This window comes from Lacerta agilis, chromosome 5, assembly GCF_009819535.1.
Source record: "Lacerta agilis isolate rLacAgi1 chromosome 5, rLacAgi1.pri, whole genome shotgun sequence".
Lineage (NCBI taxonomy): Eukaryota > Metazoa > Chordata > Lepidosauria > Squamata > Lacertidae > Lacerta > Lacerta agilis.
The window spans coordinates 11,498,352-11,515,126 of NC_046316.1; the positions used below are offsets into that span (position 1 = coordinate 11,498,352).

General features: G+C 43.2%; 1 protein-coding gene across 36 annotated transcripts in view; it reads left to right on the top strand.

Moving 5' to 3' along the window:
- Positions 1–13,757, top strand: part of CAMK2G (calcium/calmodulin dependent protein kinase II gamma) — a 156,635-nt gene extending 142,878 nt beyond the window's left edge. For 8 of the 36 annotated variants that reach the window (XM_033148543.1, XM_033148547.1, XM_033148545.1 and 5 more), the window contains 6 exons: positions 228–341; positions 2,448–2,579; positions 6,507–6,582; positions 8,205–8,299; positions 9,593–9,841; positions 11,188–13,757. In XM_033148543.1, coding sequence (XP_033004434.1) covers positions 228–341; positions 2,448–2,579; positions 6,507–6,582; positions 8,205–8,299; positions 9,593–9,828 — 653 coding nt within the window. In that variant the 3' untranslated portion in view covers positions 9,829–9,841; positions 11,188–13,757. Of the gene's footprint in view, positions 1–227; positions 342–2,447; positions 2,580–6,506; positions 6,583–8,204; positions 8,311–9,592; positions 9,842–11,187 lie in introns of those variants that run through there. The other 28 variants (XM_033148551.1, XM_033148559.1, XM_033148555.1 and 25 more) reach the window with 6 other exon arrangements.
- Positions 13,758–16,775: the final 3,018 nt, after the last annotated feature.

The window sequence follows — 16,775 nt, forward strand, 5'->3', positions numbered from 1 at the left end:
ATATGAACAGGTGTAGGGAGAAGCAGCCAGCTGTGCACGATACCTGATAACGTCATGTCTTGGCAGGATTCACCGGCAAGATTTTTTTTGTAATGAGTGTTGTACTTGTTTTGATGTCCTGTTCCATTATTTTTTTGTTTTTTTACTGAATGTACATTTTTTTTATTTTTTTTGTTATTTGTGTGTGTATGTTTTGTGTGTGTGTTTTGCATCCTTTGCCATGCAAGCGCCCCCTCTCTCCATCGGGGATGGCAGCTCAGTGCTCGAAGGACGGAGTCACTGTGAGAGCAAAACCCAGACTGAGTCCATGCAGTCCCAGCTTTCTCTCTGTTATTCAGCCAGTAAGTCCAGGGTTTACAGTCCTCCACAGCATTCCTTTCCCTACTGTGACTCTCTCTTCTCCCATTTCTCTGTCTTCCTCGGCTTCTGCAATATTCTTCCAGAATATTGATTCTCATTTCCAGCGCTTCATATTTTCAATCTGATTCATCTCCCTACCCCCGAAACCATTTCTGCTCCCCCTGCCACAATAAAACGAAACCATGATCTAGCTAATTTCATATCCTCTTTTCCTTAGCCAGATACCATATACTTCCTTTGCGGTTGTTTAAAAAAGTGCTTATTGATGTGTATTCTTGGGCATGACACTTTGTTTGGGGGTATATATGTATCTTATTATCTTACTATTTTATTTCTTAGATTTTTGTACCGCCCTTCATCGTAAGATCTCATGGTGGTTTGCAGAATAAAATATGGGGAAAAAACAAGTAAATAACTTAAAACAAAACAGCAAAACGAAAACCCCACCTTCCCGCAGACACATTTAAAAGGCTGTAGAGTGTTAATCAGCCATTGTAGGGCAGAGGTTTAATTCTGCACCAGCGTTCAGAAGTATTCAGTAAACCAAAGTCCTCGCTGGCTGGGGAGACCTCTACCAAAAAGTTTGTTAGGTTACAGCTCTTATGGACACAACATCCTTTTCCTACATTGGTGCAGGGACAAGCATGAGATAAGGTGTTTTGTGCCACAAGTGGTGATTGCAGATGTAAACAGGAAGCCCTGTATTGGCTGGGGTCTTCCAGCTTTTGCACATGGAGCTAACAAACACAGCGCACCATCTTCACAAGTGTCTATTCATGGGAAATGGTTGAGGAGGGACCACAGCACACAGCACGAAACCTTCCATGAAGGATTGCCCACCGGTGTGGAAGGAAATCATTGGTATAGCAATTAAAATCAGAAGACTTAAACTGCAGTTGTGTGAACCCATGCACATCACTTGCACACACAGAAAAATCAGAACTCAAAAACCCATTTCTGATATATTTTCTCTGTCCAACACCACCTCGGGGATAGTATAGCTGCCTAGATTCCTCACTATCAGTCTTGGGGAACTTTTGCAGAGATGTGTCAGAGCTGTAGTTATGATCCTGCATAGGGACCGTATGAGAAACACTTGCAACTTTACTTCAGGTTATCCCTCATTGAAGAGGCACACTTCAGCAGGGAATTGGAAACACAAGCAAATTCAGCCCCTATCTAGTAAAAAAACAGATTTGAAAACCCTGCCCCCTTTTTCCTACTCTTCTCCTGTTCATCTGACATTATCTGCTATCAATCCTTCAGAGACTTCTTTGTTAGTGCACCTTGGTTTTTAGAGCTGAAATACTCCATTCAGCTGTAGCATCTCGGCTCATATTTTACTCTAAAACCAGCACTGGACGCATGCTGTTTTAAAACAGCCAGCTTGTGTAATGAGATAAGCAAAATTTTTGTCTTAATTCGTTTTGTTTCTGTGAGCCATATGTGTGCATGAAGCTGAACGTGGGCATTAAGAGCAGGCGGATGGGAGGAAAGTGACAGGGAACAGCTAAGGAAGCAGCATGATTTTTATTACATTTATATTTCAAAGCCTATATGGCGATGATCTTTATCTCCTCTCCAGACAGTACCCTCTTCCAAAACCTATAGGTTTGGTGAGAAAGTATTTGGGGGTGGGGGTGGGGGTTGGATTCAGCATTTCCTAGTTGGAATGAACATTCATAGACAAAAGGAGACATCGTTTTCCATTCCAAAGCCTTTGTTCCCCTCCTGTAAAGTAGAACCACAATGAGGCATGTTAGGGTCATGTAGAAATCCTGCTCAGGCGGAAGCTTCTGTGCTTTCTCTGTTGCTGTTATGATTTGGAGTTAGATCACTTCACCTTCTCCTTCCTCAAATCTTACTGGGTTTCTTAGTTGCTGCTTCGAAAGACTGAATCTCTTTGTGGGTATCCAGTTTCCCCACTTGTTTTGCATTGCAGAAGTTGGTGGCATCGCTGCATCTGGGAGGGGTGTGTGCTCTGGGGTTGTGTGTGTGTGTGTGTGTGTGTGTGTGTGTTTTCAATGCAGTCCTTATTTTGTTTTCTGGTTTTTATTTTTGTTTTAATGCTTGCATTTGTTTTGCAGCTACCACTACACAATCTTGTGAAGAGAAACTACTTGCCTGGGACAGCCCAGGGCAAACTGTGGAGTTGGATCGCGCTCAGTCGGAGCCTGTTCTAACTCCTGTAGTTCCATTTGCACTTAACAATCCGCCATGTAAGTTAGCTTTGTAGTAGCAGGAGTAGAAAAAAACAACAACACCTAGTACTTAGCCTCCTTACTTATCTACCTTTTCTGAACCTTTGTCTCTCATTTTTCCAAAATATATATTCCCCTCCCTCACTCCCCCTCTTTGAATTATTTCTTTCTCCTGAAATGGCTAGCTAGGAGCAGAAGCCCCAGTTCATACCTCCGTTGGGCACATGAAAACATCAGCCCCAAAGAGCAAGCAGAATTCTCAAGCTGCAACTGCAGATTAAAAAAGCAAAAAGAAAAGTTACTCCATCTAAAGTTTCCAACCTTAGCAAAGCTCCAAACTCGGAATAAATGAATCCGTACCATAGATATGTGATCTTTCACCCTTCCATCCACATCCACAGCTTTAATGCACTGGAGATTGCTGTGTGGATGTTTAGAGAAGTACCAGTATTTTGATCTCGTACAGCTCTCCCTTGTTCTGTAGCCTCAATTCCTGTATGTTGACAGGCTAGGGGGCGTTACTTGGTGGTAGATCATAATGTTCTGCATGTAAAACATCAATCCTGATGGCTCCACTGAAAAAGTTTTCTGGCAGCAGTGATGGGAAAGACTCTGAAACCTTAGAGATCCATTCTCAGTCAGTGTAGACAGTGCTGTGGTTGCGCCTGGCATGGAGTATATTTATATACAGTTGTACCTCTTGTTATGAATGCTTCAGGATGCGTACAACACAGGTTACGAATGCGCTGAACCCGGAAATAACGGAACGTGTTACTTCCAGGTTTGCGCATGCGCAGACGCGTCAAATGATGTCACACACATGCGCAGAAACGCCGAATCACTTGCACATGCGCAGGCGCGGTGCTTTAGGTTACGCACATCGCGGGTTACGAACGGGGCTCCGGAACGGATCCCGTTCGTAACCAGAGGTAGCACTGTATTTATATAATATCCGACACTTCTTGTTATGTGGCCGCAATTCCTAAGCATTCACCACAGTAGAGGACTGGAAGCCAAGTGTGCCAATTCCAGGTGAATCCAAGGATCACTGGAGGGAAACGGTTCAGCAGTTTGCATGTATGGTGTTGAGGGTCTGAGAATGGCCTCTGTGTGCTTCCGAGCCATTACTGCACGGAAAATGCCAATGTGTTAATTACAGGGGTGCCTCCTCTCTGATTTGGCCAGCTGCGATCTGTGCAGCTGGGGAACTGAAGCAAGACAAAATAGAGCTGCCTTTTGCTCCTTTTTTGGAGGATACAGCAGGAGGTGAAGGTTCAAAATATACACTGCATCTCTCCATGCGATGCACAGGCCACCTCAGCACATCCATATGCTCACCCTGTTGTTGGGACAACATTTCACTTGTAAATGTGAAAAAAATAGGTCCCATCATAATCACTTAAGACTAGTAACAGTAGCATCCATACAGAAAGTTCATAAGGCATGTGAATTCATTGATGGCCTTGTTGATAGACAGAACTGTTCTTTCTGCTCTGGGAAATGAAAGCATTGATAGATGGGGTATGAAGCAGTTTGTCCCACTTTACAGAGGTCTTGTTGCTGTTATTGGCTATTCATTCATTCATTCATTCATTCATTCATTCATTTCTGCCCTGTCCTTTGCCTCAAAGGACTCCAGGGAAGCTTAGTGACTATATGTCTTACCTGTGTAAATGAAACATTCTTACGAACAGCAGCCAGTGATTTGCAATGTGTGGTGCCTTGCGCCAACAGATTCAGCTCAGACCTGAATCCTAGAAACTACCTCCTGTCCTGTTCCCGTATGGTTCCATAAGAGCTTTTCTGCTGTCACACTTCTATAATTTATGTGCGCAACAACTGAGTGAATTTTGAATTTGGTGGAAGTATAGACATTCTCAAATTAAGTCTTGAGCTCTATCTCAGGGGTCAGTAAAGTTTATCTTGCCTGGGCCAGATCAGTCCTGTGGAGATCCCTCCATGGGTCGGATCGCATGCATATCTGTGACTTTCAGTGCCTGCATCTGCGCAGATGCAATTTTCAGCGCCGCGGAAGCAAGTCCCCGCACCGCGCTTCACTGGTTTAGCTCAGCACGCAAATGGGCAACTCAGTTCGGGGGCCGGTCAAATGACCTCCACGGGTTGCTTCCGGCCTATGGGCCTTAGGTTGCTGACCCCTGCTCTATCTCTTTTGACCAAAACAAGGGCCAAGGGCAATCACACTAATGGAAACGTTCTAATAACAGAGAAAGTCAGTTTCTTTTCCATCCAGGTAGCATATCTCTATGCCTTCAAGGCCTGCAGCTGGTTCAGTTCTTAGAACTTGCTCAGCTTTGTTTTAATTGAATTGGAGTAAAGGAGAGGCAGATACTGCTGCCTGTCTGGGGTGCCTCAGTGCCTCTAAAAATTGGGGACACCTCTACTCCCACCAGCTCTTGTTGGGCAACTCTTACCACTATGCCCATGGAAACACCTCTTATACAGGTATTAATATGCAGAGACAGTGTACATTTCAAAGCCAGATCTTGGGGGCATTCTGCTGTACACATGGCTATTTTGGAACAAGCTCAAACTCGGAGGCTAAACATGTTTTTGCACCCACTTACAAAACAGTGCACGATGCAGACTGGAAAAAATCACTAAGTTGTGTGCGTGCAAAATTCCTGGCAAGCTACAATACATGGCTGGTGGTCTGCATTCAACTTGATGGTTCACAGTTCCTAGTGAGACCACAGGAGCTGTGGCTGGTTGTATGGCTGAGAATAGGTTCCAGTGTGCCAGAATCGTTCCTACAAAAATACTGTGTGCAGCAGTATTTGATAGTAGCACAGTAAGGCATAATCCGATATAATTATGCAGCAGGAGCAGATGCTAATAAGGTGGTTTGTGTCTTGAGAGGTTGTCCGGTGAAAGAGGAAGGTGATACTAGAGCTAGGAATCTTTCATGGGCACAACATCTTGATACAGGAAGGCTCTCAGGAGCTGTTTTGGATCCTGTGCTGGTGGGAGTCTTGGTCCAGAACATCTGAAGGGCACCAGGTTGGCAAAGGATGGTTTAAGCCACCAAACAGGCACATATAGGCAGTTTCTGTAGACCTGTCAATGTGTCATTCTTTTGTTGTTCTCTTTGGGGATCTGTGGAACTGAAGCCCACAGTTCAAAGAAGTGAGGGACTTCTGTGGCCCAGTGCAAACATAATGCAGTTTGTAAACCTCCAGTGCAGGCACCTTTTCCTTCCCTGAGCTCCCTCTGGAATGACTCCGCCACATTCTTTCCTTCGCATCCTTTAGCAATGGCTTGGTATTTTCTGTACGTGCCAGTGCAAATCACAGTGAACGCAAACCAGGTTCATTGGAAACAATGGTTTGCACACCCACTTCAAAGCATGGTTCCACTCCTAGGTTTATGAGGGAGCCATGTTTTGCATTAAGTACCCTTTGTGACAGTGGGCACGCAATAAGGGGTGGAAAATTGAGAGGAAAGTTGCTCAAGAGGTTGAGGGAGCACCTGAGCTCCTGGCCCTGCTGCCATTGCTGTAACCATAATTGAGGTCAGGATCATCATGCCTGCAGTCGACCCCCCTCTCTTCATATCTGCACCTCAGATTTGAATGATGCAGTGGGTCTTACCACCCTAGAAACAGTGTAATGGAAATGTGCCGGTAGTCTGATCCTTGGTGCTCTCCACATATCTCCTGCGCAGATTGTTAGAGCCGAGCCTTTTCTTGGTGTAGCAGTGCTGCTGTTCAAACTGCCGCCTTCTCCCTTCTTCCTGCATTCCTTCCATCTTCCAGACTCCATTCCTTCTAATATGTAGCTGTCATTACTGCTGTTCTGGAATTCAAGAGAGCAACCACCGCTGTGAAACTGCTCTGTTGAATCTCCGGAAGGGAGCACTTGCTTGCCATATGTTTTGTCCCAACTCCCATGTGCCGTAAAGCTGCCTTTTTTTAATTCCCTTCTTCAGTGCGTAAACAAGAGATCATAAAGATAACGGAGCAGCTGATTGAGGCAATCAACAACGGAGACTTCGAGGCATACACGTAAGTGAAGAAACACAAAGGTGGCAACTTAGAGAGTTGACTAGTTTTCTAACTAGGCAGGAAAAGAAGTATGGACAGAGCTGTCTATGAACCTGAATCTGCATTTACATTGGGAGTGCAAAATGTGTGGCCTCTTAGATGTTGACTCCAGTTTTTGTTTTCCTTGGCTATTGGCCATGCTGGCTGATATTGATGGGAGTTGGGGTCCCAACAACATCTGGAGGGCCAAAGATTCTCTGATTTACATGAATAAATGCAGCTACTTTAGTAGAAAAAGGGACGCGGGTGGCACTGTGGTCTAAACCACAGAGACTAGGACTTGCCAATCAGAAGGTCAGTGGTTCAAATCCCTTAGACGGGTTGAGCTCCTGTTGGTCAGTCCCTTCTCCTGCCAACCTAGCAGTTCGAAAGCATGTCAAAGTGCAAGTAGATAAATAGGTACCGCTCCGGCGGGAAGGTAAATGGTGTTTCCATGCGCTGCTCTGGTTCGCCAGAAGCAGCTTAGTCATGCTGGCCACATGACCCGGAAGCTATCTGCGGACAAACGCCAGCTCCCTCGGCCTATAGAGCAAGATGAGCGCCGCAACCCCAGAGTCGTCTGCGACTGGACCTAACAGTCAGGGGTACCTTTACCTTTACTTTAGTAGAAATGCAGAGGTGAATACGAATAAGCACTCTCTGTTGCATAGAGGAGTGTGTGCAAGCATGCACATACATAAACACAAGCAAATGAGCTCATTTTCCCAACATATAAACTTAAAGTCAGTGATTAGTGTTCTTTCCCCCCCTAATGCATTGCAAATTCTTCCTGGCGGCACATTCTCTAGGAAGCTAAAAGGGCTGACATAAAGTAGGGAAAAGCCAGCATCCTATATAAAGTTGATAAGGAACAAAGGCATGAATTCTAGTAGTGTTCCATCAACCTGTTCAGGAGGAGATGAGTGTTCTCTTCTGAAAGGCATGATTTGATTCCTACCAGTTTGATTCATTTCACGAGAGAGTAGGAGCTAGGACAAGTCAAAAGCTCAAATAAGTTTACAAGAAGTGTGATCAGAATGAAACCACCTTTCAGCAACATCCCAACAACACAAAGCATATCTAGTAATTTCTTGTTAGCTGTTAAGTTCTGCATCCCTTAGACAGAGATTCTTCTCTGAAAAGATAGTTGATTAATTTGAAAGTAAATAATAATTTGAAGCTGCTGGCTGGGAGGGAATGCAAAATGTTTGGGGTTGAATCCTAGAGCACTTGACGTAAACTGTAACGTGGGAATGATAATGAATATGATTGGGCACATATGTGGGAGAAGAGTAAAAGCACTTTTAACTTTTAGAGAATGGACTGAAAATTGGTGTTTTCACCCTAAGATGTGAAGACTGCTTCCATTCCCTTAAGATCTACTTCCCATTTCATGAGAAGTTAGCAGCAACAGATGCCTAGCCTCAAAGCCTCTTGATTGCTTAGGGCTTAGGAAAAGAGGTTATAAAACTTAAGGAAGCTCAACTTTCTGTTCCTGGTTGGGGAGCCCTCTGAATCAAAACTGCATGGTGCAAACAGTCTATATTGACACAGGCTGCAGTTTCAGATACCAATGAGATCCTTTGTACTTTGTTTTTTTGCAGGAAGATCTGTGACCCTGGATTAACCTCATTTGAACCTGAAGCACTGGGGAATCTCGTGGAGGGAATGGATTTCCACAAGTTTTACTTTGAGAACTGTGAGTGGTAGATAACTGGCAACACCAAAATTACCATTGACCCTACTTGCTTAGGAAAGAACTGCAGTTTAAAGACCATCTCTGGACTTAGATTGGCAGTGGGGAACTTACTGCAAGTGTATTATCCTGGAAATTTGCACCCCAGAATTCTCCTCGTAGTTTTTCTTTTAACTGGAATTTTTGAATCAGTTGCCTGATACACCATCAAACTACAACCCTGAGAGCCTGTCCATAAGGATACCATGATTGATGGTATCGAAAGCTGCAGAAAAATCTAGAAGAACAAACAGAGCTTCTCCTTATATGGGCCATCCATTTGGGACACCAAGGCAATTAATTTCTATGCTGAAGGCACACCTGAAACCAGGTTGAAATGAATCCTGATAATTGGTGTAATTCAGCAGTGTCTGAAGATTCATAGCAGCCCCAGAAGTTGGATATTTGTGACTGGCCAATTAGTTGTTAAAATCCTCAGGATCCAAAAAAAAGGGGGAGTGGGTTCTTCAGCAGTGATTTCACAACCATCTGATTTATCAACCATGTGGCTTTGAAGATACTCTTGGTTTCCACCCTTCTCCCACCTCTGAGTCCATGTATAGAAATGAATTGCTTGAATATAAATGAATAAATTATTAGAGATATGGGGTGACAGAAATTCCCTGCAAATAAGCATCAATGTGCAGAAGAAAAGGGGAGGGGGATAGTAGCAGGACACAAATGTGAACTCCACCTTGTCTACTTCTTTAGAAAGGCAGGGCATACATGAATAAATAATAATAGTATCAAGCAAGATTCAGGTCCTTTCCTCCCTGCTATAACCAATACTTGAAAGATAGCCACTTATAAGCAGGCTCTGACTGTTGGAATCTCTTTGAAGGCTCCCCAGAGGCAGGTGGAGAAAAATGATGGCCCCTTTCTCTGCAATCTGCTTATGTTTGTTTTATTTCTCCTTAGCAGTCAACTTTGTTCCTTGATAAAACCATTGTTTTTGATTTTCAAAGAATCCTTTAGGTTCACAGCGTAATAATAAAAAAGTAACCTGGTTCTCCAGGAGTTTGAGATTAATTCATTTTAAGAAAATTATTGGAGGGACTGGAGCCTAGAAGCAATTAGGAAAAGGAAGGAGTTTTGTGGGCCAGTTGGTCGGACTGCTTCATTATGGTCTGACTGGGATGGAAAGAAAGGCAAAGGACGTGTGATCTATTGGGGGAAGTGACCAAAGTAAGGAACAGAAAAACCTGTTTCTCTTTGAGAGGTTAGGGGGAATGCTGATTGTTTTACGTATCTCCCCAGTATTGTCCAAGAACAACAGCAAGCCAATCCACACCACCATCCTGAACCCCCACGTTCACGTTATTGGAGATGACGCAGCCTGCATTGCCTACATCCGCTTGACGCAGTATATCGACGGTCAAGGCCGACCCCGCACCACGCAGTCGGAAGAAACCCGTGTTTGGCACCGCCGTGACGGCAAGTGGCTGAATGTCCACTACCACTGCTCTGGGGCCCCGGCAGCTCCACTCCAGTGAAGCTGAAAGATGGGTATGTTGGGCCAGGAAAGTCTCTCCAGTACAAAGAGGAAGTATAGAACGGCAGAGGAAGCCTGACCAAGGAGACCTGTGGATGGGAACTTGCAAAGATACATGGCGGTCCAAATCTATTGGCTAAGTAGATAATGCTCACTACTGTTTTCCCAGCAGTGAAGCGCAAAGCATGGTGACGGTGTCAGACCTATCAGGTAGGGGTGGGAAAGGCAAAGGAGGAGGACGAACACGACAAATGTAGTTTTCTCCCCTTAGTGTTGTTTCACATTTGTCATTGTTCGGCCATCTTGAAGATTGGTGGGAGGTTCCAACTGCCTCAAAAGAGCTTTTTAAGCCCTGCATCTCCAGTCCCCGGAGGCGCAGGCTAACTCAGTGCTGAATTCCCCTCCTGTCTACAAGAATAGGAATTCACCGAGCCAGAATTTTATTATCTATGCCTGGTGTTTCTCATGGTCTCCTGTTGAAGACCGTGTTGGGCAAAATCATGCACAAAATGCAGCGTGTCCCAATGCCTGGAATTGTTGAAGATTTAGCTTTGACAGCTTCAGAAAAGTGTTGGATACTTAATTTAGACAGAAAACACTCAAGGGTGAAAGTCATAAAGTAAAGATATGTTTAGTTTTATAGGAGTTTAGATCCAGGGAAGGACCCAACCTCTGGTTGTTACAATGCTACAGGTTAGAAGGATGTACCATACTCTGAAGCCTACATTTCTTGGCTCCTGACTTCATCCCCTCACTTCCTGTATTCACATGGATAACAAGGAAATAAATTGTTCCAACCTGTTCCAACAATTTCATTGGTTAAACATTTCATTGGCACCACCATGAGACATAGCTAACCAGGGTTCAATATTGAACAGAGTTTGCTAACCAGATTTCAGTCTTGGGGAATCCTGACTTCCACTAAGTGCAGTGCTGAGATTACAGTTAACTCAAGTTAAAATACTTAACTGGAGCTTGCAAAAACACACCCCCAAACAAAAACAAACCTGCCTAATTATGCCAGCTGCTGGGTAATTCCAGTCTTCCCTCTGATACAAGTAACTGAAAAAGAAAACTGATCTCACCCAGTATGAGATTCTGCTCCATTACTTGCTCCAGGTTTTACTGTTCGCTGTGAGAAGTGACTTCAAAGCAAGTTGGCTGGATGAATAGTAACTTAATTGGGTGGTGAGAGAGATGCCTTCTAATGAAACTGTAGTCTCTCTAATTGAATCCCTTATCCCAGCTTAAATCCAGGTGTATCCATCCAAGAATTCCTCATGTAAGCTGTTCCATTAACCTGGCTATGTTTCCTTCTTTCTTCCCACCCTTCAAATCTGTCTCCTCTCTCTGACTGCAGCAGCTTTCGGAGATACTCAGCGGGAGGGCAATATCTTCTCAGCAAGCAGCTCTGGAGTGCCTGAATTACAGCAACGGTCATGTTCGTTTTGACGTTTAAAAAAAATAAATATGAATTACAAACCGGCAGCAGCCAAATGCACGAAACCCTGCATGAATCTGATGCTCCAGGCGCTGCCGCCTTTCTGTTGTTTTTCCATGGATCCATCGTGTCTGTTTCTGCTGTATGAAGGTGTCTTTTAAATCTCAAGAGAGAAACCCATATTGTTTGTATAGAAAAGAGATCATCATCCATGATGGAGTGTCCAGCGCCTCCTCTCCAGGGCTGATGATGGGGCAGCAGCTGTGGAGCATCTTTCAGAACCGGAGCAAAGAAAAAGAGGAAAGAGAAATCAGCTCAGGCAGCACAATGCTGGAACCTGTGCTCTGTGAAGGCACAGTGGGAACTAACATGTCCGGGCTATGCTGCAGCTTTAATCGGCGAGATGTGGCTGGCGGCGAGCTCTCGGGGCCAGCGTGGAGAAAAGGGGGCAAGGTGGATGGAGGACATTTCTCAGCCCTTTGCCATACAGCAGACTGACTTGAGCCCAAGGGTCAGCAGTGGGAGATGTGTAGCAGTCAGCCGATTGCGCGGCCACTGGGTCCCACTGATGGACTGCTTTAAAATGAACAAGAATGTTTTAAGGAACAAATGTGAGCTGGATTAAATAGCGTAGGAGCTTGCTCTTCAGAGGTGCACTGATTTATTTTTATTTTTAAGAAAAAACAGCCACTCCTTGGAGGCATGAAGTCAGCTTATGAGGGCAAAGGTTAAGAGCAAATGATATTAGGGGGAAGAGGGTACATGAATGGCTTTGTTTTGTTTTGTTTTGTTTAGAATAGATGGGATCCAGATTGCTGCAGAATATGTGCTGCTTAGGAAACAGTTGAAAAGCTTTGTGTTAACATCCTGCCCTGAAGTTTTGCACACACATGCGTTAGCTTCCTGTATGGTGTGTAACTTAGTTTGTGTTTTATACTGAAATAGATTATATATATATATATATATAAATATATATATGCACCCCTGTAACTATGGGGCTTGCTGGTTTCCCAGTTTTATTTGTTTTCTGATAAATGAGCAAAGGGAGCCAGCAACTTCAGGCAAGTGCTTTTTCCACTAGCCCAATCCCTCTGACACTGCTTTGTTTCCTGTTGTTCCATTGGGTGTATTTTATTTTATTTTATTGTATCTCTCTCCCTCCCATCATCTGTGGTGGTGTGTTTACTCAGTTAAACGTTGAATCAGAACTTTGGTTTTACTTTATGCAGAAGGTTCGCCAGTTCCTGCTGTAGTTTCGACTAGGAACCCAACACACCCATATAGGGGGTCGCCATTTTGCATTGGCCACAATTGTCTCCCTTGCCACCAAGAAGGGCAGACATTGCTCTTTATTCCCTACATGAAAAATGTTTGACAGTTGTACACCTTGGCCATTGTTTTACCCATTTTTTATGTAGTAGAAGTGGGATAGAAACCTTCCCGGTAAACTTTAACGTTCAGATTGACTCCTTGTCCTCTGGACACGGAGGACACCAAATCTCTTTTGCATGTATGGTCACTTAAATTTGAAAATAGGGGATTCCATTATATTATATTACACTCCACCCCTTTGCTGCCTAAAAAGGACTAAGCAGAATAGCAGGAAGACAACCTTTTGATGGAGTTTTAGGACAACAGAAAGTTGCGACGATCCCATGGAACAGAAGGAATGTGTTTTCTACTTTGCAGTGAACATCCTAGCTTCTGTTACTGCTAACAAGGCTGATAGCTCAGTCCCACGGCATTTATCACAGCTTATCTTCGGCACAGCAAAGGGAATTTACCCTTTGCGAGGTTTGTCTGCGCAAATCCTTCAACCCTTTTCAGCCTTGTCTAGAGCCAGGTGAAGGAGAAAAAGAATGCTGTCTCAAGTAGAGGGATAGAAGCGAGACTTTTAATGTAGAACATCCTTAGATAGCACTAAGCTTAGTGAGTGAGGCGACAAAGAAAATCCTTGATAAGTTTATTCAGGTTTTTAACAATACAGCCACGAAGTGGGGAACAGGAAATTAGTTATGCAGCTTTTAAAAAATGACAAATTCTGCATGTTTTTAGGTCTGATCTTTCCTTGTCTCTTTATCTGAATATTATTAATGATAAACCCTCTCTGTATTAAGTATCTGCATCTTTCAAAAAAAAATTTTTTTGGAACAGTTTTGAGTTGAAGTTTTTTGTCTTTGTTTTTGCACAGTCTTCGAGACATGTTCTAATTTAATGAGAACCTTAGCTTGGTATGGCCATTATCCAACACAGCTATAAACCTTTAGCATTCTTAATGTTCTCTTATGGGGTTAATGTAAGCATCTATATATAATATTATATCAAGTTTTAAACAGGAAATGGAAGATGTTTGATGCAAAAAAATTGCATGATAGAGAATTAATTGAAATCAAGTTAGGCTTTTTTCTGAATGTTGGTAGAACCTTCATAGCTTTGTTATAATGAAACCTTGAACCGGAAATATTTAATAAAATAACATTTAAATGGTGCGAAGTCATATAGTACTCTTGTATTCTCCTGGATCTTTGGGGAAAACAGGCCTTGGGGTGTTTAGACACACACTGCTTTCTCAAATCTGCTAATAAGAGGCAAATTCATTTGATTGCATTTTTCATTTCTGGTGAATGAGCTCGTTTTGGATATGTGTATAAATATGGTAGCTGACCTATAGAAAAGGAAAAAAAGAATGCAAAGCAGTTAGTGCATCCAAAAATATTGGTGGGATGCAATAGAATTTTGTTTAATCACTGCTTACTTGCTACACATTAAAAATCATGTTGTGTTACACACTCCTTTTTGTTTTATGCCATCCGAGTTATTGGAAGTCTCTTGCCTTTTTGTGAGGACAAAATAGGTATGAAGTCTAGCGTGGTGCGATGCAACTAAATCGTGTAGCATTACATTAGAACCAGTGTTGTTTGATGATACATCAGATGCCTTCTTTTTCTTTTCTTTTTCTGTGTTCAGTTTTGGTGATGATTGATTCTGGAGATCTTGAGCGGAAAACGGGGAGAGCTGGCTCTCGGTTTTGGTAGACCATTGGTAGGCTTCTCTTCTCTTTATTTTAAGGCAAAAAGAGAGTGCAACGAGCTCTGAAAGGACTTCTCCAAACGGAATGAATGGACGTTAAAATGGCAAATGCAATTCAGTGAAAACAGGTGTAAATCGGTGCATGCTGGGGCAGAGAATTTTCATTTCACTTATACGCTCATGAGGTCTGAACTGGTGGTGAGTGACCAGAAAGGCACCTTGATGTTGACCCAGGGTGCAGCAGCTGTGAACAAGGCAAATTCAAATTCCATGGTAGGGATCAATAGGAAAAGAAATTGAAAATAAAACTGCCGGTATATTATTATTATTATTACTACTACTACTACTACTACTACTACTACTACTACTACTACAGGCAGCTCTGTATTAGGAAGTTTTTTAAGTTTGATCTTTTATTATGTTTTGATATATGCTGTAAGCCGCCCAGAGTGGCTGGGAAAACCCAGCCATTTGGGCGGGATATAAATAATTAAATTATGATAATTATAGTAATACAAATCTATGATGCAACTACATTTGGAATACTGTGTACGGTTCTTACTGCCCCACCCCAAGAAGGGCATAGTAGAGTTGGGGAAAGGTTCAAAAAAGAACAACCAAAATTACTAAGAGGATGGAGCAACTCTTCTATGAAGAAAGGTTGCAGTGTTTGGTACTTTTTAGTTCAGAGGAAAGGCAAGTGACATAACAGAAGTTTATAAAATTGTGCATGGTATGAAAAAAGGAGAGGGGAATTTTTTCTCCCTGTCTCACAACACCAGAACTTGTGGACAATCCAATAAAGCTGAACGTTGGAAGATTCAGGACAGGTAAAACTTCATGCAGCACATGGTACAACACATGTTAAAATTATGGCCCTTTCTCTCACAGGAGGCAGTGATGGCCACCCACTTGGATGGCTTCAGGAGATTAGATCATTTCATGGAGGACCAGGCTATCATTGGCTAACAGCAATGATGTCTATGTTCTACCTCCACAGTCAGAGGCATCACGTCCCTGAATACCACCTACTAGAAATCACAGGTGAGCAGAATGCTCTTGCACTCACATCAAGCTTGTAGGTTTCTCTTAGGCATCTGGCTGCCCACTGTGAGAAAGGGATGCTGGACTGTGCGAACAGGATGTTAGATGTGCCATGAAGCTGATGCATCATTCTATTCCTATGTTCCTCAGCACAGTGTGGTCCCTCGCCAAGAGAATGGACAGGTGGCCAGGACTCCTCCTTTCTGCCACCTGCTACCTCTTCCATAGAGACAAGAATGTGAGTAGTAGTATGACAGTAGTAGCAAGGAACAGCCATTACTTGTTCATTCTTCTCCCATCGTCTTTTGGGCTGTTGTACGAATTCAGCGCAGAGGGAAAGAACAGGTGAAAACACCATGGGGGGCTGTTCATCCCACCACTGACTCACCTGCTCAGAAGCAGATCAGGAGTCAGCATTGGGGCACTCCAGGGCCTCTGCATCTGCCTGAATATGCCAACTACTGACACTACCCCTGGGGGAAATGATTAAGCATTGATTTTATCTGATATTCCTCTACTCAGAATTGTTGCTTGCCAGGACTGCTTTGTTCAAATAAAGAAGAAGAGGCCTCATTACTGGTTGTAAAGGTATGTTTGGAAGACAAGAGCATGTCCTCTTGTTCTTCATCTGAGCACCTGCTGAGTTGAATGAACTTATGTTGGACTACCATGCACTTTTTCTTTTTTTGTTCACCCAAACCTACTTGACCTATTGCTTGCAAAATGGCTATCCTGCTTCACCTTCATACACTATTCTCTTAACAACTGTTCAAAAAGAACGGAGGGTGTGTTTGTCGATTCATTAGTGGGGCAGGTGTTTATACCCCTGCCTGTTGGTACTTGCTTCTATCCCAAAGACTTGGGGTGGATAATAAAGTTTATAACAGCAATATTTTCACCCAGTACCAAGCTAATCATATATAAGCTGAGCCTGCACCTTCTATTGTGGTAGTTCTGAGTGTCCCTCAGTTAAGAGGAGACGTGGAACTTTTGCGATCTCAACATTATTTGGTGTAAACTAGATGCATTTCTTCCTGAAGAAAATACTGAGAATTACAACCTAGGTCTTTAGGACGTTATGTCCAAGGTTTGTACATGGCAACATGTTTAACTTGCCAGAAAAATTGAAAAATTAAGGTTGCCGAAATAAGTACTTGAATTGAAATGAGGCCCATAATTGTTCTGTATCTTTGGTCATAAGGTACTTTCACATGGATGATAACACAGTTGTCACCAGCAATGCTGCGTTTAATGCCAATGGAGACTGTTAGCACATCTTTTTTTAAAAAAAAGAGAGGGGGGAAGCTGTCATGGGCCTAGATTTCCTAGGAGGATTTCCTGCATTGAGGATAACCCTTCCAATTTATGTGTATTGAACTGTAATCCATTGCATAGTGCATATATAAAATGGAAGCCCGGGCTTGCTAATGAAG